The 25317-nt window shown below is 42.7% G+C and overlaps 3 protein-coding genes across 9 annotated transcripts in view; 1 reads left to right on the forward strand and 2 right to left on the reverse strand.

The window, feature by feature from the left end:
* Positions 1–9017, reverse strand: part of Rufy3 (RUN and FYVE domain containing 3) — a 96103-nt gene extending 87086 nt beyond the window's left edge. For 4 of the 6 annotated variants that reach the window (XR_003848890.1, XM_029561733.1, XM_029561725.1 and 1 more), the window contains exon 1: positions 8564–8916. Coding sequence is in view for 5 of the 6 variants with exons in the window: in XM_029561733.1 (XP_029417593.1) it covers positions 8564–8891 (328 nt within the window). In the remaining variant the exon portion in view is untranslated. Of the gene's footprint in view, positions 1–8563 lie in introns of all 6 variants that reach the window. The other 2 variants (XM_008829336.3, XM_008829344.2) reach the window with 1 other exon arrangement.
* A 229-nt stretch (positions 9018–9246) lies between these two features.
* Positions 9247–25317, forward strand: part of Jchain (joining chain of multimeric IgA and IgM) — a 48954-nt gene continuing 32883 nt past the window's right edge. The window contains exon 1 of one of the 2 annotated variants that reach the window (XM_008829355.3): positions 9247–9378. Coding sequence is in view for 1 of the 2 variants with exons in the window: in XM_029561753.1 (XP_029417613.1) it covers positions 9361–9378 (18 nt within the window). In the remaining variant the exon portion in view is untranslated. The remainder of the gene's footprint in view (positions 9379–25317) is intronic. The other variant, XM_029561753.1, reaches the window with a different exon arrangement.
* Utp3 (UTP3 small subunit processome component) lies at positions 18151–20006 on the reverse strand. The gene has a single exon (XM_008829354.3). It carries the CDS (start codon positions 19618–19620, stop codon positions 18220–18222), a length of 1401 nt encoding a protein of 466 aa, XP_008827576.1. The 5' UTR covers positions 19621–20006; the 3' UTR covers positions 18151–18219.

Genomic DNA, 25317 nt, shown 5'->3' on the forward strand with positions numbered 1-25317 from the left:
TTCTATTCTCTATAAGAGCAGCCAGTGTTCTTAACCACTGAGCAATCTCTCTAGCCCCATAAGACCAAATCTTTAATGGTTACAGTACACTACTGACTTTCCAAAACTCATTTTAAAACCTGTATATGAACCACTTAGTATATTGGGTGAAGTTTCAATACTGATAATATCTGGGTTAGAAGTATAGTAGTTGTGATGTGCTATAATGTTCATAAATAAGAGATTCTATTTATTCATATTGACTACAGGTTCCCTATTGTACAACGATGGAGGTACAGCATATCTTTTACTCAACTTTTAAAAAAATATTATTTTTATGTGTATGTGTGTATTGCCTGTATGTAGATAAGTGCACCCATGTTGTGCAATGCTCGTGGAGGACAGAGGAGGCTGTTGGATCCCCTGGAACTGGAGTTACGGACAGTTGCTAGCTGCCATGTGGATGCTGGGATTCAAACCCAGGTCTTCTGCAAGAACAGCCAGTGTTCTTAAATGCTGAGTCATCTCTCCAGCCCCTTAGTTAATTTAATTTAAGGAATTCTTTGAAATATTAGCCAAGATGGAAAAATCATTATTTTGTCCAGTTAACTGTGCTATACTTTATTATCATCCATCTAGGGTCTAACTGCCAACTCTGGGCCACATGCTGCCCAGGACAGCACAACACAAACCTATAAACTTACTTAAAATATTATGAGATGTTTTTGTGTCTGATTTTTTGGAACTTGACTGTGCAATTCTGTGTGAACTTTGTTGGATGACATCATGCAAGAATGTCAGAAGGTTGGACATGCTTGGTAGATTCTTGGCAAAATTCTACCTTTTTAAAAAAATATTGAAATAAAAATATTCTCTTCACTCCTGATAATTCTAACATCTGTAACTGCAGTTCTGATGCCCTCTTCTGGCCTCTGTGTGCATTGCATGACACAGGTGCACTTACATACATGCAGGTAAAACATTCATACACATAAAATAAAAATAAATATAGCAAACCAATCAATAAATAAGCACTGACTGACATATGTGACATTTTTAGCTTTCTGCAGGTACATAAAAACATCCCACAAATGGGAGCCGGTATACTGCTTGTATTATATCACTGGTCATCATTCTTTGTTGTAATTAGGTTACAGTGAGGCTCTTGCTATATAATGAAAAGACTTTAATGATCCTTTAGCATCCAGAATGCAACTAAGATGGCAGGAACAAACTGTCTATAAAGAATGAACCTGGGCCAGTGAGATGGCTCAGCAGGTAAAGGCACTTGGTATAGTCTGATGACCTGAGTTCCTTCCCGAGGTCCCTCATGGTGGAAGGAGAAAACCAACTCCTTCAAGTTCTCCTCTGACCTCCACATGTACATGGTGGCACATACACATATGCACACAAAATAAATAAATGCAATTTTAAGAAAATTAACGAACCCGAGTGTTCCTCCTTTGGAGGCTCTCCTACTTTCTAGAGTGTGCTTTTACTTTTCCTTAATAATTATACCTTCTCTTTGCTTAGAAAAAAGAACCTACCTAAGGCTGGCCACAGGAAAGCAAAAGAAAAGTCAAGACTTAAATGCAAAGTGAAATATTTGAAAGCTGTTGCTCTATCCATCAATAATCTGACTTTTTGATACTGACAGGTCACGAGAGTAGTGAAAGGAAAAGAGGGTGTCTAGTCTTAAGGAAGAAAAGAGAGACATGATAGAGCTACCTGCACCTCAAAAGTTCAGGATGTCTCAAGTGATTTGAGCTGTATGTGGAAAGAGGCCACCTGCACTCCAACACTCCTGAGGCTAAACTCCAGTTCTCCAGTGGTCTCCTTTTCTCTCTTTTGGTATCAGGGCTTTTATCTGCCATCTGACAAAACAGTTTTTAAAAACCTTTTTAAAATTTATTATTATTATTTTGGGTCTTTTTGAGACAGGGTCTCCCTGCAGCCCCAGCTGACCTGGAACTTGCTACATAGACCAGGCTGGCCTCAAACTCACAAAGATCCACCTGCCTCTGCCTCCTAAGTACTGGGATTAAAGGCGTGCACCACCACGCCCAAAATTTATTTTTTTTTATGTGTAATTGTGGAGCCATAACATGTCCCCTTCTGACCTCTGGTCACTGGAACTGGAGTTACAGTTGTTAATCACCATGTGGGTCCTGGGAACTGAACCTCGGTCCTCTGCAAGAGGCATCTCTCCAGCCCCCATCAAAATAAGTTTTTAATGGATTAGAAAATGTCTTTGCTTTCTTAACACAGTTGGAAAAGAGCTGAAAACTAGCAGACTAATGAACCACACAGAATTGTAATCAGGGCACTGTTCAACAATAAGCTACGTAAGTAGTCATTCTTTAAGAAGCCACAGGCAGACGTGGTGGCACATACCTATAGCCTTTAATCCCAGCATTCCAGAGGTGGAGGCAGGAGGATCAAGAGTTCTAGGTCACCTCAGTCACAGTAAGTTCAAGGCCAACCTGGGCTACATGAGACCCTCTCTCAAAAAACAAAAACAAAAATAAAAACTCAAACAAAACAAATCAAAAGTCACAAATTAATCTATTTCAAAAATTTAGTATGAAGGTGCATGCTCAAAACTTCAGTCCTGATGACTTGACCATTCCTCTCAAATCCTCAGTTTTGGTAGATGCTTCTGTATTTACAAATCAAAGTACTTTTAGCTTTGCAAAATTTAGAAAAGTAGATAGCAGATTTGACCTATAACTAATTCATGTATACTGAACTAGGTATAATGTTTTGTTTTCTTGTTTTGTTTTGTGTTTTTGAGACAGATCTCCCAGCTGGCCTAGAACTCTGGCGTAGATCTATCTATGTATACAGATCTATGTAGAACAGGCTGGCCTTGATCTTACATAGATTACAGAAATTCTCCTGTCTTTGTCTCCCATGTGCTAGAATTAAAGATGTTTGCCTCGACACCTGGCTAGGTATAATATTTTATATAAAATTATTAAGCAATTAAAAATAAGGGAGAGACAATAACAAATATTAATGGAAGATAAGCAACTATACATATATGTATATGATTTATACACAGAGACACACACACGAAGCTGTAAATATAAAACTGGTTTCCTGTGCTTAAATACTCATTCCGGGGCACATATGTAAATCAGGAAGCTCCTTGCCCACATGATGCACTTTCAAGTGCTTCAAATATGTCCCCATGTCTCATCCTTGGCACTATGTGGGAGTTGACCATGGCTCTCATTGTTGAGTAGTATTTGAACTGGTTCATCATAGTAACACTGGCCATCTTTTTAAAGATTCTTTTTTTCCCCTTTCTATTCCTTTTCCAGCTCTCCTTCACTTGCAAAACAGCACACACAGATACAGAAGGAAAGTGGTTTCTTTATGAGTGGGACATACTTTGTGTACTGCTATAACTAGGAGAAAAAGGACAAGAGATGTGGACTCTGCCTGGCATCACATAAAATGCAAATATTTTCTGTAGCTCCAGGAGCTAGAAAAAGAAAAGGTAACACAAATAGAAGGTGTGAGGGGTTCAGCCTTTTGACATTGTGACATAACCTTGTCATCCACAATGTTTGTGCTGAAGAACTACGTGATCAAGTTATAAAATAAGGGGGCTGGAGAGGTGGTTCAGCAGTTAAGAGCACTGGCTGTTCTTGTAGAAGACCCAGGTTCGAATTCCGACACCCACATAGCGGCTAACAACTGTCCATAATTCCAGTTCCAGAGGATCCAATGCCATCTTCTGACCTCTATATGACACAAGTGCACTTACATGTATACAAGCAAGTCACTCATACACATAAAATTAAAACAATAAATAAGTTGGACATGGTGGCACATGCCTTTAATCCCAGCACTTTGGGAGGCAGAATCAGGCAAATCTCTGTGACTTTGAGGCCAGCCTGGTCTACATAGCAAGTTCCAGGCCAGCTGGGGCTACAGGGAGACCCTGTCTCAAAAGGACCAAAAAAAAAATTAAAATAATAAAAAATTTTTTGAGGTATAAAATAAAACAAATAGGGCTGGTAAGATGGCTGTGGGTAAAGCATCTGCTATGCAAAACTGATGACCTGAGTTCAATGCTTGGAACAATGGAAGGAAAGAACCAATTCCCTAAAATTGTCCTCTAACCTCCACATAAGTACCCACTCACACGCACTGTCCTAGTTCCATTTCCTGTTGCTGTGATAAAATATTGTGACAAAAGTAACTTGAAGGGAGAAAGGAATTTATTGGACTTGCAATTCTAGGTCACAGTCTATCAACTATGGGAAAGTCAAGGCAGGAACTTGAAACAGCTAGTAACATCCATAGTCAACAGCTTACTTGTGCTCAGCACCCTCTCCACACTTACATGGTCTAGTATCCCCTGCCCAGGGAATGGTGCCATCTGAAGTGGACAGCTCTTCCCGCCTCAATTAATGTAATCAAGATAATCCCTCATAGACATATCTACTTGCCAACCTGATCTAGACAATCCCTCATTCAGACTCTTCCCAGATGATAATAGATTGTGTCAAGCTGACAATGAAAAATAACCATCACACATGCACACAGATACACACACACTAATAAAAAAGTCATGTTTTAAGTAAGTTTATGATTTTGTGTTGTGCTGCATTTATAGCTATCTTGGGTCACATGTGGCCTCTGGACCACCTGTTGGACACACCTGTATGTGAACATGTAAACAGCAAGAATGCTTTTCTAAGGAAAAGTCATTTCTTGTCCATCCTGTTAATTCACAGGAAAACTTCTAATGTTATTAGCAGAAAAAGAAATCATTAAAAGTAAATTATACCACAGCACAGCTGATCAGGTAGCTGTCAGAAATTGGCATGGAACTTCACAGATACCAAGAGTGGAAAGGCTCCATGATATAGGAACATGCATGCATTTATGAATGCATGAAAAAGTCCTGAAAGACAATTCAATAAATTGTCAGATATCAGAGTGGTATCCTCTGATAAGAAACATGATAGGAGTGGGTGGTGGTATTAGGGCCCACAAAGAGGAAAGTACTTTGTATGATGAACATTTGTATTATAAAATAACTAAGCAAAAACAATAGATCTTTGTGCTATTTATACAATCAGTTTAAAAAAATTTTTTTTTTTGGTTTTTTGAGACAGGGTCTCCCTGTAGCCTCAGCTGGCCTGAAACTCACTATGTAGACCAGGCTGGCATCGAACTCACAGAGATTTGCCTGCCTCTGCCTCTTGAGTGCTAGGATTAAAGACATGCACCACCAGGCCTGGACTATGCAATCAGTTTTTTTAAAAGGTATAGTAAGGAACATGGCATTTAAGAGTTAGAGTACAAAAACCAAAGAGATTTAGCAGCAAAGATTCAAAAACAAAATCCAGCAAGGTTCATCAGGAGCTTTCTAGCACGTTGATTTTATGGACATCCTATCCTCTAAAACCATGTTATAAACCCTAAAAAGTTTAGGTCACCTCTTCTGTTTGTACATGTATTTGCTGTTTTTACACTGCCAATTAACAACAAAGCTTCTGATCTCAAATGAAAAGTTAATGTAAAAAAATCCAACCTCAAAACTAGGGTGGTAGGGAATGCCTGTAATGCATGAGGAGGTAGAAGCAAGAGGACCAGGAGTTCCATGTCATTCCTGGCTACATAGCAAGTCTGGGGCCACCCTGGGCTACATGAGACTCTGCCTCAAGAAAGCAAACATTGAGCACAGTCATGATTTCTAAAATAGAAAAATACTACCATAACTCACTCTTTCAGGATCATACATTTCATACACTTTTGGTACATGCATCACAAAGTTAAAACTAGGATTTGAGTGTGGTGGCACACTTATAAATCCCAGCATCCTGGAGGCTAAGCTAAGATGAGCACTTCAAGTTCAAGGCTAGCACCGGCTCAGTTTTAAGACCATGTCTCAAAAGAAAAGAAAAAGATGCTAAGGAAGCAGAGCTCAGTCACTGTAACTACTTAGTGTTGAGCTGAGTTCAAGTGCCGTCCTGGTAATTAAAATGAGAGGTCTTTTAAAAACTGAGAAGTCAGGAGAGTTCTGATATTCAAGTACATTACAGGAAGCAGTATTATATTGACTCTGCAGAGCAACAAGGACATATTTTCATTCATAATTAGAGTATTCCTTTTGCTCTACATGTGAGTTCTAAAGTACAAGAAAACCACATAAAACTCAAAGTTCAATGGAAATACTTTAAGACACTTTCAAATTTCAATAAAGTACGTAGCAGTCATGTCTTTGCTAGTATGTCTTCAGCGACCAGTCTTTAAAAGCAGAAGTGAGGAGCCATGCGTTCTCAGCTATTTTTCTGAGCCTTTATACAAACTTGATGAACTGCTTCAGATATAAAGGCTATGAGGAAATTCTAAGATGCTTAAGTGCTAACAATTCACCCCACAGAATTGCTAGTATCACACAGTCACAGTAAAAGATCATACTCATGACACTAGCTTTCAATCTCCCATACCATGGTGGCAGTGGCTTGCCTGTCACATGCATGGGTTCAAGCCCCAGTAACTTAAATCTTCCTTTCTTGTTCTTGATCATACTTAGCTCCCAGTTTCTAATAATGCTTAAAAATAAACAGGGTCAATCGTTACAGAGCAGAAAGAATCAAATAAATTAAGTGGAATTCATGTAATCCCTACAATTGACACTGGCCAACATCTGAAAATTTTTTTCTACATTAAATCTTATACAACTATTACACAAACTCATAGACGTGTCTCCATTCTACATTGATCTAGTTATAATAAGCAGAGTACATGGAAATAGAAATGTTGAAGGAAGAAAAAAGAAGCTGTGCTTAAAAAAAGATGAGGAAATGGGCAGGATGCTCCAGCTTTAGCTGAAAAACTATTGGTAGTTGATCACTTCTGGGTGAGGGAGAATTGGTCTTCTTTAAGGGAGTGATACTAGATAGACTGAACAGGCTACAGTGGATGGACTTACACCAAGGGACATCTGGTGACACCAACTTGACCTGATAGGCCTTAACATATGATAGAATGCATTCAGTGGGGGGCCATGAAGAGGGTGCAGATGGGGGGGTCTAAGTATGATTAAGATGTAGTGTATGAAATGCACAAAAACCCAATAAAATTTATACATTGAAAAAAAGCAAAAAGCCTATTCTTTAGAAAATAAAATGTGTTCAGAATGGTCTATATTCTTATCTCTACACCCTCTGCTATACAAAAGGACTCATTCCTGCTGGGAATTAGACAGTCCTAACTGGAGATTAGTGTACACAAATCAAACTGTTGTTTTTCTAAGACTCAGCCAATGGCCAGCCAGTCTTTGACCATTTTCCAGGTAAGAAGTAAAGAGAGGTTAACACTGGACTACCACTAGCTGAATCCAGTGGTTCTTTACTGGGTAGCTCAGTTTTGGACCTTTGTTGTTTGATTAAAGAGCACCGTCATGGAAGGGTCAAGAAATCTGGGTCAAGACCATTCCTTCTCTTAAACTGTTACTGAAAACAATCGTGTAATTCTTTTGATCTTCGGCTTCCTCATCTGAAAAGGGGACACTACACATTAAGCTCACAGACAAGTGATAACCATGATAATCACGGTACCTGTACATGGGAAACATTCAACAAATGCTTATCTTTTCTAACGAGTTGAATGGGGAGGTAGAAAACGCCAAGTCAGAGTTTCTTGGCAGCGCAGAGCTGCTTCAAGATTTTGCATTAGTGCGTTTTAAAAATAGGGAGGGGAGCCTCACTCAGGCAACTTTCCCTGCCTTTTCTAACTCCTTCCTAAGGTGTAAGGTATTTGACATTTACAGCATACTTAGAATCGCCAACCACATCTTCATACCGTAAGGTCCTGTCTTTTTAAACCAGGCTTGACACTCTTCCAAGAGTCCTCATATTACCCACTCTGGAGGCCGGCTCTGCCAGAAGCAATAAACGTTTGTTGACTAATACAACACTGACTGGGGCTCGCTGCATTTAGGGGGCTTAGTGTGACAGTGGCTTAAAGGCGTGAAAGCCTCTTCCAGACAAAAGACACGACACTGGGAGGTGCCCTTCCCCAAGCCACACTTTTCCCTTCCAGTCCCCACGCCCACCTTTCCACCGCTTCTGTTCTCGCTGCAGGAGGCTGCTCTCATTTATGGGTTTGGGGAACGCTTACGGAAAAAAAAAATTACTCAGCTGGGCTGAGGCCGCGGGGCAGCCACACCTACTTGGAGCCCGCGGAGGCGCGTCAGGCGGGAGACCGGTTCTGGGCGCCCTCTCCACGGATCCTCCAGGGAATGGCGCCGGTGTGCCGCCCGGAGCGGCCGGGCGCCCTCAGGGAGGCCCGGGGCGGCTCGACGCCTCGGTCCCAGCACGTGGGAGGCGGAGAGTGCGAGCGCCCGGCCCAGAGGCAGCCAAGAGGCCAGGCGGGAGCCCGCGGCCTGGACCACCCGGGGGTGGATACTCTGCGGGGCCGCGGTCGCCCCGCTTCCCCCCCCCCGCGCGCCCGCACCCGACCTCCTGAGGCCGCTCGGGTTCCCATGCCCTACAGAGGCGCGGCTGCGCAGGGCCGGGCGCCACGTCCCGGTTCCCGTTCCTGTCCCTGCACTCACGGTGCTTGCCGCCGCCGCCGCCGCCGCCGCTGGGGTAGCTCAGCAGCAGGAAGGGCAGTGGGGAGCCCGGCGATGGCGGGGTCCTCCAGGCGCGCTGCGGCGGCGGGCGTGCAGAGAAGCCCGCTCCTCCATCGCCCGGGTACAGCAGGAAGAAGGGGGCGGCCACTGGAGAGTCCGGCTCCGAGGGCCCCGCCTCGCCCTCTCGGTCCGCACCCCCGGCGGGAGCTCCGCGGGGCTCCTCGGGCTCCTCCGGCCGCGGCTCCCCGCCCCGCGCCCGGTCCTCGCCGGAACTTTCAGCGGCCGTGCTGGGCGGCGAGGGCTCAGCCATGCTCGCTCCTGGCTTCGCAGCGCCTCGGCCTCGCCGGGCCCAGCCGAGGAGTCAAGGGTCACGGCGAGGATCCGCCGCCCCGTCGCGCCTCTGCTGCCACCGTTCTCCGTGGCCGGGCCGGCGCCTGGGCTCCGCGCTCTACCCGCCCCGCCGGGGCCCGTTCAGCCGAGGACCGCCCCGCCCGACGGCTCGGCCTGCTCAGCGCCGCCTCCGGCGACCGCCCCTCTCGACCGGCCCCGGTGAGCCTCGGCGCCCCTAGGGGGCAGCGTGCGCCTGCCGGCTCCCCATCTTCCTCTACCGACCCCGAGGGGCAGATTGAGCTGGCCGGGTCCTCAGCCGCCCCTGGCTCAACCCTGTGGCCAGCAGCTGCTTGACGGGTGGGAGGCCTGGTCACACTTCTACCGGCGTTTATGCTGTAACCGCCAACTTCGATAGCAGTGAGGCACAAAGCTCCGACTTGAAGAAGCCAATGCTAATTTTTAAGGAGGTAACTGTCTCTGCCCTGCTGGTCCAAGTATTAAACTGTACTATCGCCATTCACTTCAGCTCTTGATTCACGATTTTGATTCAGGAATTCTCTATAAAACAACGGGAGGATAGTCTTTCCACTTTTTGTTCCTTTTCATGTGCGCTCTTTAGAAATCGTGTATTTGCTTTTGCTTTATGCCTCAATTTTCCAGTGCTCCAGATGTGCATGGGTTCGTTTTGTCAACTAGTTTACAATTTATATGACATTTTGCACTTTTTTTAGCGTGAACGAAAGTTGGGGGCGGGACACAACAAAAAAACCAACCCTGCATCTTCAATCTCCTTGAATCTCCTGAACCCTCGAATCTCCTGAAAGGCTGATTAACTGATCAGAACTTCCATGATTATAGTTTGGAATGTTGCAGGTCCAGATCCTAATTATAATTTATCTGGCGGATAGCTTTAGCCCCTTAAATAGCTATTCCTTGCACAACTGTGTTGGGCCTAACATCCTGTGACTAATAGATAAAAGCTTATGAGGATAAATTAAATTAACACAATCTTAGTTTCCACCAATCAGAAGGCTAAGGGTATCATCAGACATCATCTGAGGCCTATAGTTGAGACTTCTCAGTTTTGGTGTTTGCCCACTTGTTTCCACCAATGTATTTGAGAAGTGCCTTGATTTATGACCTTCTTTGCTCTGTTACTATAAAAAAAAATCTATGAAACTGTTACCATATTGGAACATAGAATTTGAAGTGACTTAAATCTGTGTTCCTGGGCCATGTCACTCATAGTTGGCTCCTGAATAAACTACCTCTTAGGTCCTTTGAGGTGAGAGTTGTGTTTTTGATCAACAGTAGTGTCTGTTTTGTTAGTAATCGGCCACTGTTATTTCATATACTTAAATCAGTGATTACCGATTAAGCATGCGATCAAAGTAAACATTTCCCAAAGAAAAACAATCCCTAGTTATTATCACTATGGGTTTTTTGTTTATTTCTTTGAGTCCAGGGAGGTGGGTAATCTTACATGAAGCCCAGGCTTGCTTGAACTCATGATCCTCCTGCCTCCACTTCCAGATGGCTGGGATTTGCAGATAAGAGCCCCAGGACCCTCTTCTATCACTATTCTTTATCATGGATTTCTAGCTGATTAGTTTTGTGTTCAAGTTGCAAAATGCTGACATAGAACTCATGCTAGTCAGTTAAAAACCACTTCCCTGTAACATTTTGCATACTTACTCTGTGTCTTTTGTCAGATCTCTCCCTCTGTAGAAGTTAAACTTTACATAAATGAAAAGTAAACCTTATTTTCTGCAAATCACTCTTGAATTACCACTAGCTATTATCACAAGACCTCTAATTCTATCCTTCATGCATTTAAAACAAGAACATTAAAAAAGGAAATGTTTACAAGATGCTAACTTCAAGTAACCTTAGAAAATTTACTAGTAGCTTTAAGTATCTGGCAGTTCCCCAACCTGTTGATTCCATAAATTTGTCCTCTTCTGTAAAATTATTTCTTACTCAGAAAGATATTAACAAATGTAAGTAGGGGGTTGGAGAGATGGCTCAGAGGTTAAGAACACAGGCTGTTCTTGCAGAGGACCTAGGTTTGGTTCCCAGGACACACATGGCAGCCAACAATAGTCTGTAATTACAGTTCCAGGGGATCTGACATCTTCTTCTGGCCTCTGCTGGCATTGCATGCATGAGCGCACTAACATACATGTAGGCAAGATACTCATACATGTAAAAATAAATCTTAAGGCCAGGTGTGGTGGCACACGCCTTTAATCCCAGCACTGGGGAGTCAGAGGCAGGTGGATCTCTGTGAGTTCAAGGCCAGCCTGGTCATCTACATAGTGAGTTCTGGGCCAGCTGGGGCTACAGGGAAAAGACAAAAAATAAAATAACACAGGCAATACATGCATAGTTGTTATTTGAGACGGGGTCTCCCTGTATGTAGCCCCAGCTGGCCTGTAACTTACTGTATAGACCAGGCTGGCCTTGATCTCAGAGATCCACCTGCCTCTGCCTCCCTTGTGCTAGCTGGGGATTTTTTGTTTTTTTCTTTTTCTCTGACACAGGGTTGCCCTCAAGCTCATTATTCTTTTCCAGCCTGGCCCTCTGTAGGCTGAGATTACAAACATGTGCCAGCATAACCCAGTTCCTTTTAACCACATGGTGAGGGTGAGGATCTTGATAAAAAGACATTTTCTTATTAGGAATTGCAGACTGTATTAAAGAGAAAAAGTATACCTGGGCTTTATTTGGGCCTTTTACCTTGCTTTTTTTCATGCAGAAACTTAAGAATCCCATTCTCAGGTTCCATAACCAAGATGTTTTGACATGCTTTAGTAGAGAATTTGGGCCAGACATGACATCACATACCTGTAATCTCAGTGCTGAGGAGGCTGAAATGGATGATGAGTTTGAGGCCAGTTTTGGCTACACAGGAGCTCCCGTCATAAGCAAACAAATAAGCATGACTCTATAGGTAGAAGAGCAGAACTTCACCAATCATTGTTAAGAGAGCCAGTAATCATCCAGGGGAGTCATGAAATTATGGTATGGTATGCCAGTTTTCTTCTTGTTAAGCCAAGATACTTGTAAGTATAGAAACTGACATGGTGTGGAATCCTGTAGCATATTGGTTTTCTCTGCTTTTAAAAGGGGCTCTATGTTTTACTACCATTAATTAAATGACAGCATAATGAATACAAAAATTCAGCTGACATTTGAGTCTTTTAAAATTTATAGGCACGGCTATTTATGAACTTTTCCCTTAAAGGTGGATGGTACTCCAAGTCCTCAGTTTCATATGCTTTTAGGTTTTGGATCAATAATACAATCACAGCTATGCATTACCATTAGTGATGTACATAATGGGCTGATTCAGATGCTATACTTGATTAAGGAAGCCAAGATTATAAAAACAAGCATAAACATGTTCCTTTTTGAAAATGTACAGGGCATTTTCTTGTATGTTTTTAAAAAGTGACAGGATCCAGTTTACTATAATTAAGAATCCAGCTCTGTTAGTTTTCTCGTGAAATAAAGCAGAAGGTACCTTTCAACTTCAGTTATCTAGACTTGGATTTCAAATGTACTCTGGTGATCTTCTGGACAGATATTAAGGATACAGTATATTAGAGACTTTTAGAGATTAATGTTATGGATGATAATATATTTTTAGTATAAGCTTCTTACTGATGTCAATCAGAAGAGCAATCACTGGAGAAGAGATGATGATCTTTTGCAGTATAGTACATAGATTTGAATTTTTTTTTCCTTTGAGACAGTCTCACTATGTAGCCCTGGGTGGCCTGGACCTCACTATCAAACTTGTAATCCTCCTGCCTCTGTCTCAAAGTGCTGGGATTATAGATTTGCCCACACCCTGTTGCTATATTATTTTCATAATAGAAAATAGAACACACTGATTTGTTATTTTAAGTTTGGTAATCATGTCTTTCTTTTATGAAAATCCCACTATTAACAGCAAAAGTGTCTTCCTTGGGTATTCTGTGAGAATAGAATCTGCAGAAATCAGAGCCCTGCTCCATATGACCTTTCCATATTGTGTCTAGTGTTTGGTATTGTTTTTTGTTTGCTTTGCTTTTTTGTTATAGGATTTCACTCTCTCTAGCCAGACTGGATTGGAACTATGTTCCCAGAGCCTTTCTCAGTCCCCAGAGTGGGGTTTTAGTATGTAATATCTTAATGTTCCAGAGGCTGCCGGGTGGTTTTAACTTCATCTCCTTTGTCTTAATTCTCTATCTACATTCTTTTCTGAATTTCTCTCAAATCTTTTAATCTGTTCTTTGCTTTAATTTAAATCTTGCTAGTATTATTGCAAAGGACTCATGGCTATTTTCCCTGCCTCTAGCTTTAATTCATTCCAGTTCTCTTGCTCTATAGTGCTACTTACTCTTCTTTTAACTAGGTCATAATATTTCTTAAAACCTTTAGTTGGCTTCTCCATCTGGAATATAATCTAAGCTCCTTAGAAACTCAGTCAAGAGTGTGTGTTTGTGTGTGAGATTTAACCTTTCCTTACATTCCCAATGTCATCTTCCTATCTTGCTTCACGTTCTGTTGCTTTCGATCTAACTTTTAATATGCTTGGCCTTCCTCATATTGCCATCTCCACTACTCCCAACTTCCCCCAATGCTTTGCTCCAACAGATCTGACTTCTTTTCTCCCCCCCGCCCCGAAAGGTTTGACCTTTTGTGAGGCCCAACAAAATCCTTATAAGCAGCTGATTGCTTTGTCACGTTTGCTCCCAGAGGCGACATCTTTGGGTTTTTCCATTTTGTGATGCACAAAGACTTCTCTAAGTAGTTCCAGACTCCCTTCCTTCTTTCTAAAAGCCTACCAAAATCCCTTAGTTCTCTCTGTGACCATCAGGACCTGTGAAGTGGCTCAGGAAAATCTGCATTGAAGTTTAAGTAGTAATTTTCTTGACTTTTATTCCCACTTTAAAGGTAAATTCAGCATGATGTAAATAAAAATGTGTCTACAAGAGATCACTTAATTAAAAAATTCTAGGTACTAATATTAATAAATTTCTATTATTTGCTTTGAACAATCCCCTCACGTACCCAAGGTAAAATGATCTTATCTACCCAGACCAAGGAAAGCAATACCAAAGGGTAAAAGGAAAATTCCTATAGTCCAGTCTGACATAGAAATCATGACAATCCTCTTGCCTGTCTCTCCAGTTCTGGGATTACAGACATATGCCACTGCGCCCAGCCTGGAATGTTTTCTGGTTGCTTTCTTACAGTGCTGGAATAAAAGGACCTTAAAGCACTCTACTCTTGAGCTACATTCCCAGTCTCCTTACAATAGTTTTCTTGCTGAACGCCATGGAACTAAACCACCAACAGAGTATAAAATGGTGTGATTAGTTCTATCCTATGGTTCTAGAGGAATGAAGTCCATGATTTCAAATATTCTCCAGGACTACCCTTGAGGTTTTCTAGTTTCATGGTAGTACATCATTGCCTTATTATTATTATTATTATTATTTTCTGAGACATAGTCTCCCTGTAGACACGAGTTTGAGGCTAATGTGGGCTACATGAGACCCTGTCTCAAGTCACCCCCTCCCCCAATCCTGTCCCCAAATGAAACCTTATGGTAGAACAGAGAAATGAATTCATTCGATTTTTTTTTTTTTTCCCGGTCTTTTTGAGACAGGGTCTCCCTGTAGCCCCAGTTGTCCTGGATTCACTATGGAGACCAGGCTGGCCTCAGACTCAGAGATCCACCTGCCTCTGCCTCCCAAGTGCTGGGATTAAAGGTGTGTGCCACCATGCCCGGCTTCAAATAGTTTTTTAAAATATATTTTTATCTTATGTGTTAGTGTATTGTCTGCATGTATGTAAGTGGACCCATGTCATGAAATGCCCATGGAGGTCAGAAGAGGGCGTTGGATCAGTTGGAACTGGAGTTACAGTTATTAGCCACCATGTCTTCTGCAAGAAGTGCTTTCAACTGCTGAGCTGTCTCTCCACCCTCCCCCCTTCCTTTTAAAAAATAGGTTAAATGTAAGCACTACAGGCCATCGAACTACTTAAAAGGCTGTAACAGTAACCTATTATTCAATGTAAGGGAGGAAGATGTTGAGTAGACCTGACGCATACATGCTTAAAGGTAAGATTGTAAAGTTCAGTACCATCTAACCCTAAAGGCCAAGCTCCTAAGTGTGTACATGTACATAAGGCCAAGCTCCTATGTATGGATGTGTATATAAGTATAATCTGAGACATGTAGACAATTCTCTCAAAATTTTTGTTGTCTTGGGGAAGACAGTGTCTCATGTAGGGTATTAATCTCTCGACAATCCCAGCACTTACAGGGCAACTACTATGCAATTTACTGTTCTAAGTGTTTTACACATATTAGTTCACTTATTCTTAATAGTCCTACAAAGGTTTAACTCTGTTCCACATTTTTGAGATAGGTTTCTAGCCCAGGCTGGTCTTGAACTGCTTATGTATCCTTGTACTTCTGACCCTCCCACCTCTATCCCAAGTGCTGGAGTTACAGGCATGCCCCATCATGCCCACTTTGTAAAGTAGAAGGGATTGAGCCCAGGGCCTCTTGCAGGCCAGGCAAGTACTATATAGTAACTGAACTATATCCCATTCCCTGTTATCCAGGTTCCCTGCCCCCCTACTTTGGTCTTTCTGAGACAGGGTCTCCCTGCAGCCCCAGCTGGACTGCAACTAGCTATGCCTCTGCTTCCTCTGCTGGGATTAAAGGTGTATGCCATCAAGCCTGGCTCTATTTTCCAGGTTTTACAAAAAACAGAAACAAGCACTGAAACTGAATAATTTGTGCAGAGTCATAGCTACTAAATAAGAACTGGGTTTGGAACTTAAGTGGTCTAACTACAGTCTGCTCTTTATTGTTGCTCCTCCCCCTGCCCCCGCCCCCCATACAGTTTCTCCAAGGTGAACTCCCGATCAATTAATTCAAAATCACCCAGGTAAGTACAAAAGTTGTGCTTTTCTACTTTATCAGAAAAGGAAGTATGGGGTTAAGCTCTGAAAGCCAGAGGCTATGTTGAAATCCTGTCTCTAGTGCCTAAAATCTGTGACCTTGAGGACATTTAACTTTGCCTTTTTCTTACCTTCACAAAGTGGTAATAGGGGCAGTGAGATAGCTTGGTGGTTAAGGTGCTTATCACAAGCCTGATGGATAACCTGAGTTCAATCTGTGAACCCACATGATTGACTCCTGCAAGGCGTCCTGACCTACTGCAATGGCACACTTAGGTGGATAACAGAATTTACAGGTTGTTGAAGAAAAAAGAAATAAGTACAAATAAGGTACAAGAACAGTTAAGTGCTCAATACTATTTCCAACCTGCTTTTTTTCTAAGTTATTTATATGTTTTGCCTACATGCAAGTGCACCTATGTTGTGCAAAGCATGTGGAGACCATAAGAGGGTGTTGGATCCCTTGGAGTTAGACAGTTGTTAGCTGCCACATGGGTGCTGAGAACCAAACCCTGGTCCTCTGCCAAAACAGCAAGTGCCATTAACTGGTGAGCCATCTCTCCAGCCCCTACCTTTTAAGGAAAAATAATTTGGAATGTGTACTATACTTGGGAAGTAGCTGTAAGTCAGAGGTTAAAATAATAAATGCTTAAAGTTAGGTTGATTTGGATTTAACCCAAACAGGTCTCCTTTAGCAGGTTTATCTTGCAAAATTTCAGCTTCTTTTGCCTGTATGTGTACATGCACACACATATGGAGGCCCAAGCTGGATGTCTGGTGTCTTCCTCTATCCCTTTCTGCCTTATTACCTTGACAAAGGACTCACTGAACTGGAAGCTTGCTGTTTGGGACTGGGTGGGGTGGCTGGCTAGTGAGCTACTGGGATCTACCTGTCTCCATCCCCCAATGCTGTGTTACAGGTACATAGAGCCATGTCCAGGTCTGTCTCCCCCCCCCCCCCCCCCCACCTGAAATGGCTGCTAGGGATGCAAACTGAAGTCTTCATGCTTGCACTAGGGCTCTTACCAACTGCACCATCTCCCCAGCCAAGAATTTCAGCCTGTCTGTGATACTAAGACAGCTATACCACCTCATAGTTACTGTAAGGATTAGCTGATATACAACTGTACATGGCAAGTTTAATCTTGTTTTAAAAATATTATATGTGTATGAGTGTTATGCCTGCATGTAGGTAAGTGCACCCGTGTCATATGCCAGCAGAGGACAGAAGAGGCTGTTGGATCCCCTGGAATTAGAGTTACAGTTGTTAGCTATCATGTGGGTGCTAGGATTTGAACCCAGGTCTTGTGCAAGAACAGTCAGTGTTCTTAAGCGCTGAGCCATCTCTCCAGCCCTGGCAAGTTTAATCTTAACAAATTTTCAGCAAACTGAGTATGAGCACAAACAGAAATCAGGGTAAACTACAGTAGAGGGGATATCGAATTTTTATCTTATTTACCACATAAAGGATCATGAGAAAATGCTTACAACTGGTATGTTATGTTGGTTTGGATTCAGATCCCAAGTAGGTCACCCTTAGCAAGTTAATCTTGCACAATTTCAGCTTCTTTTGCCTGTGGTATCTTTTCCTTTTTCCATGTTTAACCAAAGTTGTTCTCCATTCCTAGTTTGCTACAGAATGCAAGAAATACATGTTAACACTAAACTCACCAACTGGATGGACGCAGTGACCCACACCTTTATTTCCAGCTCTCGGAGATAGAGGCAGGGGGATCTCTGTGAGTTCCAGGCCAGCCAGCGTACATAGTGAGACCCTGTCTCAAAACAAAGAAACAAACAACCTCACCAATGTAGTATTGTGTCCAAGAATTACAACTGGGTAAATGAAATCTGTCAAACATTTTTTGCAAGGCTATCTTACAAAAAATATGTCTGCCAAAGGGGCATTCTTTTCATATGAAAAATTACATATATGTAAGTGTTCTAAGTTCCATTAATACTCCACAAATAGCTGGAAAATATCTCTAGGCTAACAGCCAAACTATTGGAGAGCTCTCACAAAACAAATGCCCCTCCCCTGTACCTTTACACTAGTCCCACAATTCTTAGTATGACTTTAATATAAAGGGCAAATAAAGCAGAAACCCAGGGCTCCCTATAGCTCAGTAGAGTGCTTGCCCCAGCACAGGCCCTAGATTCAATTCCTAGTACCCCGTTCAAAAAACCCCAACAAACAAAAAGCAAAGCAATACTGTTCCCCCCTCCAATTTCAATTGACAAATTGTAAACATAAAAATTAGGTATATAAATACAATCACAAATTTAAAATACTTTTATTGATCTAAAATAACTGTCAAAAACTAAGCTAAGCAGCAACTTTACTTCAGCTTAACACTCTTCTTAACTCCTGCACGAATGCCAGATAATTCACCACTGTATCGTTGCTCTTCTCTGCGGACTTCACGAACCTGACCTCTTCTTCGAATCTTAGCTCTTCTGAACTTCTCCCTATGTTTGACTCTGGGATTTCTATCAATCTTCTTTCTCCTGGGTGTAAGTCCCCTATTTTTTGCAATCTGATAGGTAATGGCTCTCTTTGCACTTTGATCTTCAAAAGCCTGTTCTTCTGCACTATTTTCTTCTTTCTTTCTCTTCAACTTTTGCCTTTCTAACAATTCCTTAGAGTATTTTAGTGCAGCGTCATCAAAATCAGGACCATCAGAAAGATCAGCAGCAGAAGTCTGTGAAACAGACTTTGGCTTTGTTTTGGTAAATTTTGATTTTAGATTCAGTTCTTTCTTCACAGAATCATCTTTAACTGTGAGTAGATGACGTATTTCAGAGGACAGTTTCTGATCCACAACCGACAGCTTGTTGATCAGATTTCTGTAGGTAACCAGCCTTTCTATGACTGGATGTCCACGTGCAGGGATTCTCCTAGCTTTCAAGATCAAATAAAAACTGATGTTGGCACAGTAGTTCAAGTACAGGTTATACTTAGTCTTCAGGTACTGGCTTCCTTTTCCAGATGGAATGATCCCTTTCTCCACCAGCTGTAATAATGGCTCTAGCTCGTCCTTCACTTCTGTCAACTTGACTTTCAGGTCTTCTATCAGTTCCAAGAGCTCTGGAGATTCCTTTCGCAACATTTTCAGCTTCTCTTTCACTGAAACTTTGGCCAAATCCTTCACGACCCTTGTCTCAGCCTTGTCTACCTGAGGCACCGGTTTAGCAAAGGCCTCCACCCAAGCGACTCCAAAATCATCCTCTTGTAGGGCTTGGGCCAGGCGACGCTGAATTAACTGCGCCTCCTCCTCTTCCTCTTTTTCCTCCTCCTCTACTTCCTGCTGGCTCTGCCGGCCTCGGGATTTGGAACCGTAGTCTGTGTCATAGTAAAGTTTTTTCCTCTGACCCCACGACAAACTGGGATCCACCGATGCCTCAGCCTCACTCTGTACGGAGCTCCCACCATCATCATCACCATCATCATCCTCGTCCCCGGAACTCTCACCATCTTCGTCGTTTTCATCAATGTCTAGGGCTAGCACCTCCTCCTCGCCATCCTCCTCCCCACTCTCCATTTCGTTCCAGCCCCTAGCCAAGGATGCCCGAAACTGCGCTTCATGGAATTCATCTACCTGATCTTGGTAGTAGCTGGAGTTCCCTGGAGAGGGTGGCGATCCTAAATCGTCCTCATTTTCGTCCGTAGCGATGCGACCAGCCTTGGTTCGCACAGCAGCCCACTGGGCCGCTCCACGCCGCCGGGATCTCTTCACCATGGCACACACGCCGTCTCAGGTTCCCCAGCGACGCTGCGATTTCTGCCACTTCTGACCTCCGTGCAGAAACAAGGCCAACAATTAGAGGTACCAGCACGCTGCCCACAGCACGAATCGGTAAATGCCTGATGCGCTTCGGGAATTACCGCTTCCTTCCGCTCCCAGGGTGCTGTGCGCGTACCAGAACTTCCGCTCATCAGGTTCTCCGAACTTGGCTGTGCCTGTCCTTTACTGCGAATTAATATCTTGTCCGGGTAGGAACTACAGGCGGAGGCAGTTCCGTTCCGGAGAACCCTTTCTTGTGACTTCCGTTTTCCTCAGGAGTCTGGGCGTGAGGCTCGGGAATCCTGTCAGCGCGGCGAGTACTGCTCTCGGCCGACAGAGGGCACTGCGCCCTCACGTCCGGACAGGTCCGGTAGGCGGCTTAGGGAGGCGTTCTGGAGGTTTCCACCTCGGTTTTTTTTTTTTCTTTCTTTCTTTCTTTCTTTCTTTCTTTCTTTCTTTCTTTCTCTCTCTCTCTCCTCTCTTTCTTTCTTCCTTTCTTTTCTTCTTAAACGGGATGAATAAATTCAAGAGCCAGTGAGCCTGGAAGGTCCTGGCTTCTCTGGGCAGCTTGTAGAGCACCCTGTTCTCTCTTTGATTACTTTGTCCCACCACTTGCTTGTTAGAATGCAGATGTGAGACTTTTTTTTTCTCTGTCCTCCACTGAAATACAATTAAAAGGTCAATGAAGGACCCTGAACAAACTGTGCCAGGATTGAGGGGTTGAGGGGGGGCCAGCCCGGGCTGATCTTGAACTTTTGGTCGTCCTGCCTCAGCCTCCTGAGTTGGGGGCTTACAGGCGTGCACGACCACGGGTGGGTTATTTTTTTTCTTTCTCTTTTGCCCCTGTGTTCTGGGCACCTTCTCTTCCTACCCTCTCCGAGGCGACGGCTAGAGCGCATGCGAGGCGGAAGCTGGGCTGGCCTCTGGCTGTCCGCCAACCCGGGAAGCACCAGCAGGACACCTGAGGGCTGCGGTGGGAGGCTGAGCCCGGATGGAGGAATCGAGTGGGAGGTTGGGGGTCGATGCTCTTGGAAAGGGAAAAAGGCACCACGATTCCCTGTGGCCAGAAAAACTTCACTTTTCAAGACATTTGGGAAATGAGCGGGCCATTTGTTAAAGAATAGACTCCTGACGCAGAGACTAGCATTGCAGTATTCAGTTATACGTTGTTCCAGCACAGAACACGCTGGGTTCAGAGAGAGCGATGGTGACAAGAGTAGGTGATTTTCCTGCGGCTTGGAGATCTTGTCTAGCAAACACCCGCGTGCATAAAGCAAAACGTGTTAAATTATGGATGGAATTAAGTGCTATGACTACACAAGCACACACACACTTCCTATGTTAGCCAGCGCTGGAAACGCAACATGGCAGAGTATGGAGCCTCTAGTGGGAGAGGAAGTCTTGTCTATCTGACGAGTTTGTATTCATGCTCAGATGCCGAGGAGCTCAGAAGGTGGGCGACTGTGACCAGTGATAGTCATGCATATAGAGATTAGAAATGCATGTGAAAACGTCTCAATGTCAATTGCTTTGGAATGAATTCTTCTGTATGAAAAAAAAAAAAGTTGTGCTGTAAAGCATTCCTCGAGAAATGTTTATAATTCTATGAGAATGTAAATAGTTTCACAGTAATTGTTTTCCAGTTAGAATATTCTAACTTAATTGCAGCGCAGTCTCTTTAATTTCTTGTTCATTAATTTTTAACTAACTTCATAAAAGAATAAGAATAAAAAAATATGATTTATTTTAGAAAAAGTTACCTGGACTGCTGAAAAGAATGTATATTCCACAGCTGTTGGATGAAATATGCTATAAACATTTATTAAATCTACTTATTCTATGTTGTAATTAAAAAAAAAAGTTAAAACCTCATTCAATTTTATGTCTTATAAGGGTTATACTGAGTTCAATATTGTATAACTGTATTAATTTAACTGTGAACCTCAAAATTTACAGCTAATTTTGAAAGAGAAGCATCTTTGCTCTGGAAATTGTTATTGAATATGTTAATGCTGTAATGAAATGCTTCTAATCATGTGGTTATTAAATAATTAAAAAATTCCATTTATTTATTATTTATTTATTTATTTATTTATTTATTTATTCTCTCCGTGTGAATATGTAAGGTGGGCATTCTCGTGCCTCCGAGTATGGAGGTTGGGAGTCGATTCTTCCACCATGTAGGTCATAAGATAGAGCTCAGGTTGTCAGGCTTGGCAGAAAGCACCTTTACCCACCTTTAGCGGTTGAGCGATCTAGCAGGCCCTACATCTGCCTTTTTGGGGGCGGGAGTGGGCTGCCAGCTCCCTTTGTCTTAAAAGAACAACAGCAACAAACCCGACCCATCTCTAACCAAGCCAAATACAAACGATTAAAAAAAAGATTTTAGGGGTGATGTGGCTACACCCCGTTTATTGGTTGCCAGGGTAATTCTGCTGATGTCTGGCTGGCTAGGAGGGTGTGTCCTTCCTGCTTCACTACTCATGTGCATCTACATCTGTCTCAAAGCTTCAAGCTGGGTTGAAGAGGGCATCCTTCTGGAAAAGAAGGATCACTTGTTCTTGCATCAAGCATAGATGGATAGTTTCTCTCCCTTGGTAGATCCTCCACAAAAGGATTTAGTATTCCTGCTCAAATCTGGGAGATTTGTGCTGTCTTTAAGACCGCCTAAGCTACTCTTCGTCGCCCCGCCCCCCCGCCCCCCCCCGTTGTTTTTTTCCTCAGTTTGGTGCAGTGTAGCTGTCCAGTATTTGTTTAATAAATAAACATGAAAGTTACAGTATTTGCTTATCTATCTTAGTAGCTATATAGAATGGAGTGAATGATGTGTAAAACTGCAAATACTGCAGAGTGGTAACCAGATAGAATGGATTCCAGCAGCAGTTAGTTTCAAGTTTAATTTTTACATGTGGAAACAAGAGATGTGAGGGCAATTACACCAGCGGATCTGGACTAGAAACCAGGAACATGAGCTCCCACACCACGATTACACATTTAGTTGTTACCAGTCTTTATTTTTAGGTTAAGACAATATACGCATTACAGTTGATTTCTTGTGAGCTAGCTGAGGTTCGTATTGAATGTCAATCCTTGTGAGTATTCTACAAAATTCATAGTATCATAATGGTCTTAAAATTTGTAATTAAAATGTTTTTCTTATAAAAATAGAAAAATAATACATATTACAGAAAAATATTTTGAACTACAATTTTTTAAGTGCCTAAGGGTGTCTGAAGCATTTAAAAATCTTTATACAGTTTCGGGAAATACATTTTAATGAATAAAGTATGGCTAGAATCTGTGTGCAGACAGCATGAAATTCACTTTTGAATTTGTTTTCTTTTTGTTTTCCTTTTTTTTTTTTTTTTTTTTTTTTTTAAAGTTAAGGAGTATGGGGACTAGGGAGGTAGCTTAGTGACTAAAAACACTGACACAGGTTCAGTTCTCAGCACCCACTGGCTGCTAACAACCATCAGCAACTCCAGTTCCAGGAGATCGGATGCCATCTTCTGGCCTCCATGGGCATTGCACACATAGGTGCACTTGTATACATGAGGGCAAAACATGAGCACTGACTGCTCTTGCCGAGGACCTGGGTTTGGTTCCTAGCTCCCACCTGGTGCCTACGAACCGTCCTTAACTCCAGTTCCAGGGGAATTCAAAGCCCTCTTCTGACCTCTGAGGCATTGTACAACACGGGTGCACTCACGTTCATGCAGGCAGTACACTTAGACACATAGGATGAAAATAATAATGAAATATTAAAAAAAAATATATGGAATCTGTAATCAAGCAGAAAGGACATGAGCACAAAGCATTTATCATTAGGTGTAAGATGCTCAAACTACAAGGCAATTTGTTTCTCACACCCAGTGCTGTGAGAGATTAGCAGTCTGAGGGTTCACTCACAGATTTTTATTTTGATAATAGTACATAAGAGTTGTTGCATTTAATTCTTATTTTTCTTTTATGTGTATGAGTTTTATACCTGCATGTATGTAAGTGCACCTGTGTCATGCAATGTCAGAGGAGGACAGAAGAGGGTGCCAGATCTCCTGGAAATGGAATTACAGACTGTTATTAGCTGCCACGTAGATACTGGAATTCGAACCTGGATCCTCTGCAAGAGAAGCCAGCGCTCTTAGCCACTGAGCCATTTCTCCAGCCCCGGGATCTTGCATTTAAACCTGAACTATAATTCTTCTGTATTAAAATCTCCTTTTATAAAATTTTGTTCATTGCTTTGTGTGTGTGTCTCCCCCCGCCCCCCGACTTCTTCTTCTCCTCATCTTCCTTAACAGTCTCACTATTAGCACTGGCTGGCCTGGAACTGACTAGGTAGACCAGGCTGACCTTAAACTCACAAAAACCCACCTGTGTGCCTCCTGAGTGCTGGGATTAAAGGCGTGTGCTACCACAGCCATTTTTTTAAAAGATTTATTTCTATGTGTATGTGTGTTTGTATGCCAGATGTGTGCTAGTGTCTGTAGAGGCCAGAGAGAGCACTGGATTCCCTGGATCCAGAGTTGCACTTGGCTGTAGGCTGCCATGTTGATGCTGCGAACTGAACCCAGATCCTCTGCAAGAGTAGCCGGTGCGCTTAACCATTGATCCATCTCTCCAGCCCAAGTAAGTTATTTATTCAATTCCAGTAACGCCATTATACCTTTCTTAACCCTAATAGAATTATTCCTTAATTAAGGAATTTGTTTGTGAAAATTTATATTTCTGCCAGATGTAATTCTAGCACTCAGGAAGCTGAGGCTTGAGGTTTTTTATTTTTTATTTTTTGGTCTCTTTTGAGACAGGGTCTCCCTGTAGCCCCAGCTGGCCTGGTACTTGCTATGTAGACCAGGCTGGTCTCGAACTCACAGAAATCTGCCCGCCTCTGCTTCCCAAATGCTGAGATCAAAGGTGTGCACCACCATGCCTGGCTATGAGGTTTTTTACTCTTAAGGCCATTTTATGCCATATGATGAGTTCCAGGCCACTCTGGCCTACAGAGCCCCTGTCTCAAAAACAAAAAATGTACTTCTGAAAACAGTTTAACCTAATCTAAGTGATACTAGGGAACACAAGCCTATGCTAGTTAAAAAGAAAGACATGTACCCAGAGAAAATAATCAGATACTGAATAATTTTGACTTTTTAAAAAATGGATTTTCAAAAACCGCTTAATTTTGGTTGGGACCCACAGTATGTGGGTCCTGGGGATCAAACTCAGGTCATCAGGATTGGTGACAGGCACCTTACCCACTGAGCCATCTTTCAGGCCAAGCATTTGACTTTTAACTATTGTATTTGTGGCAGCAGCAATTTGTCATTGACTTCAATCTTTATTACATTATTGTGATGTCTAGTACACGAGTTAGCTTCCTGACTGCTTTTTGCCTAAACACTTGGGCGGGGGGTGCTCTTATTATGGAACATAGGGTCCTATGAATTGGATTCTGGGGTCTACGTGATGCTAGGGACTTCCTCAGGCATGTGTTCTGTTTTTGTTTATTTGCTTGTTTTGTTTTGTTTCTGAGAAAGGGTTTCCCTGTAGCCACAACTGGCCTAGAACTTGTGATGTTGACCAGGCTGGCCTTGATCTCACAGAGATCTGCCTGCCTCTGCCTTCCAGGGGCTGGGATTAAAGCTGTGTACCACC

The sequence above is a fragment of the Nannospalax galili genome, unplaced genomic scaffold (genome assembly GCF_000622305.1).
Source record: "Nannospalax galili isolate Female #2095 unplaced genomic scaffold, S.galili_v1.0 scaffold50, whole genome shotgun sequence".
NCBI classification, from domain to species: Eukaryota; Metazoa; Chordata; class Mammalia; order Rodentia; family Spalacidae; genus Nannospalax; species Nannospalax galili.

Excerpts from the sequence above, each read along its gene's own strand:
- Utp3 (XM_008829354.3), bottom strand. The coding sequence starts at position 19,620 with ATGGTGAAGAGATCCCGGCGGCGTGGAGCGGCCCAGTGGGCTGCTGTG.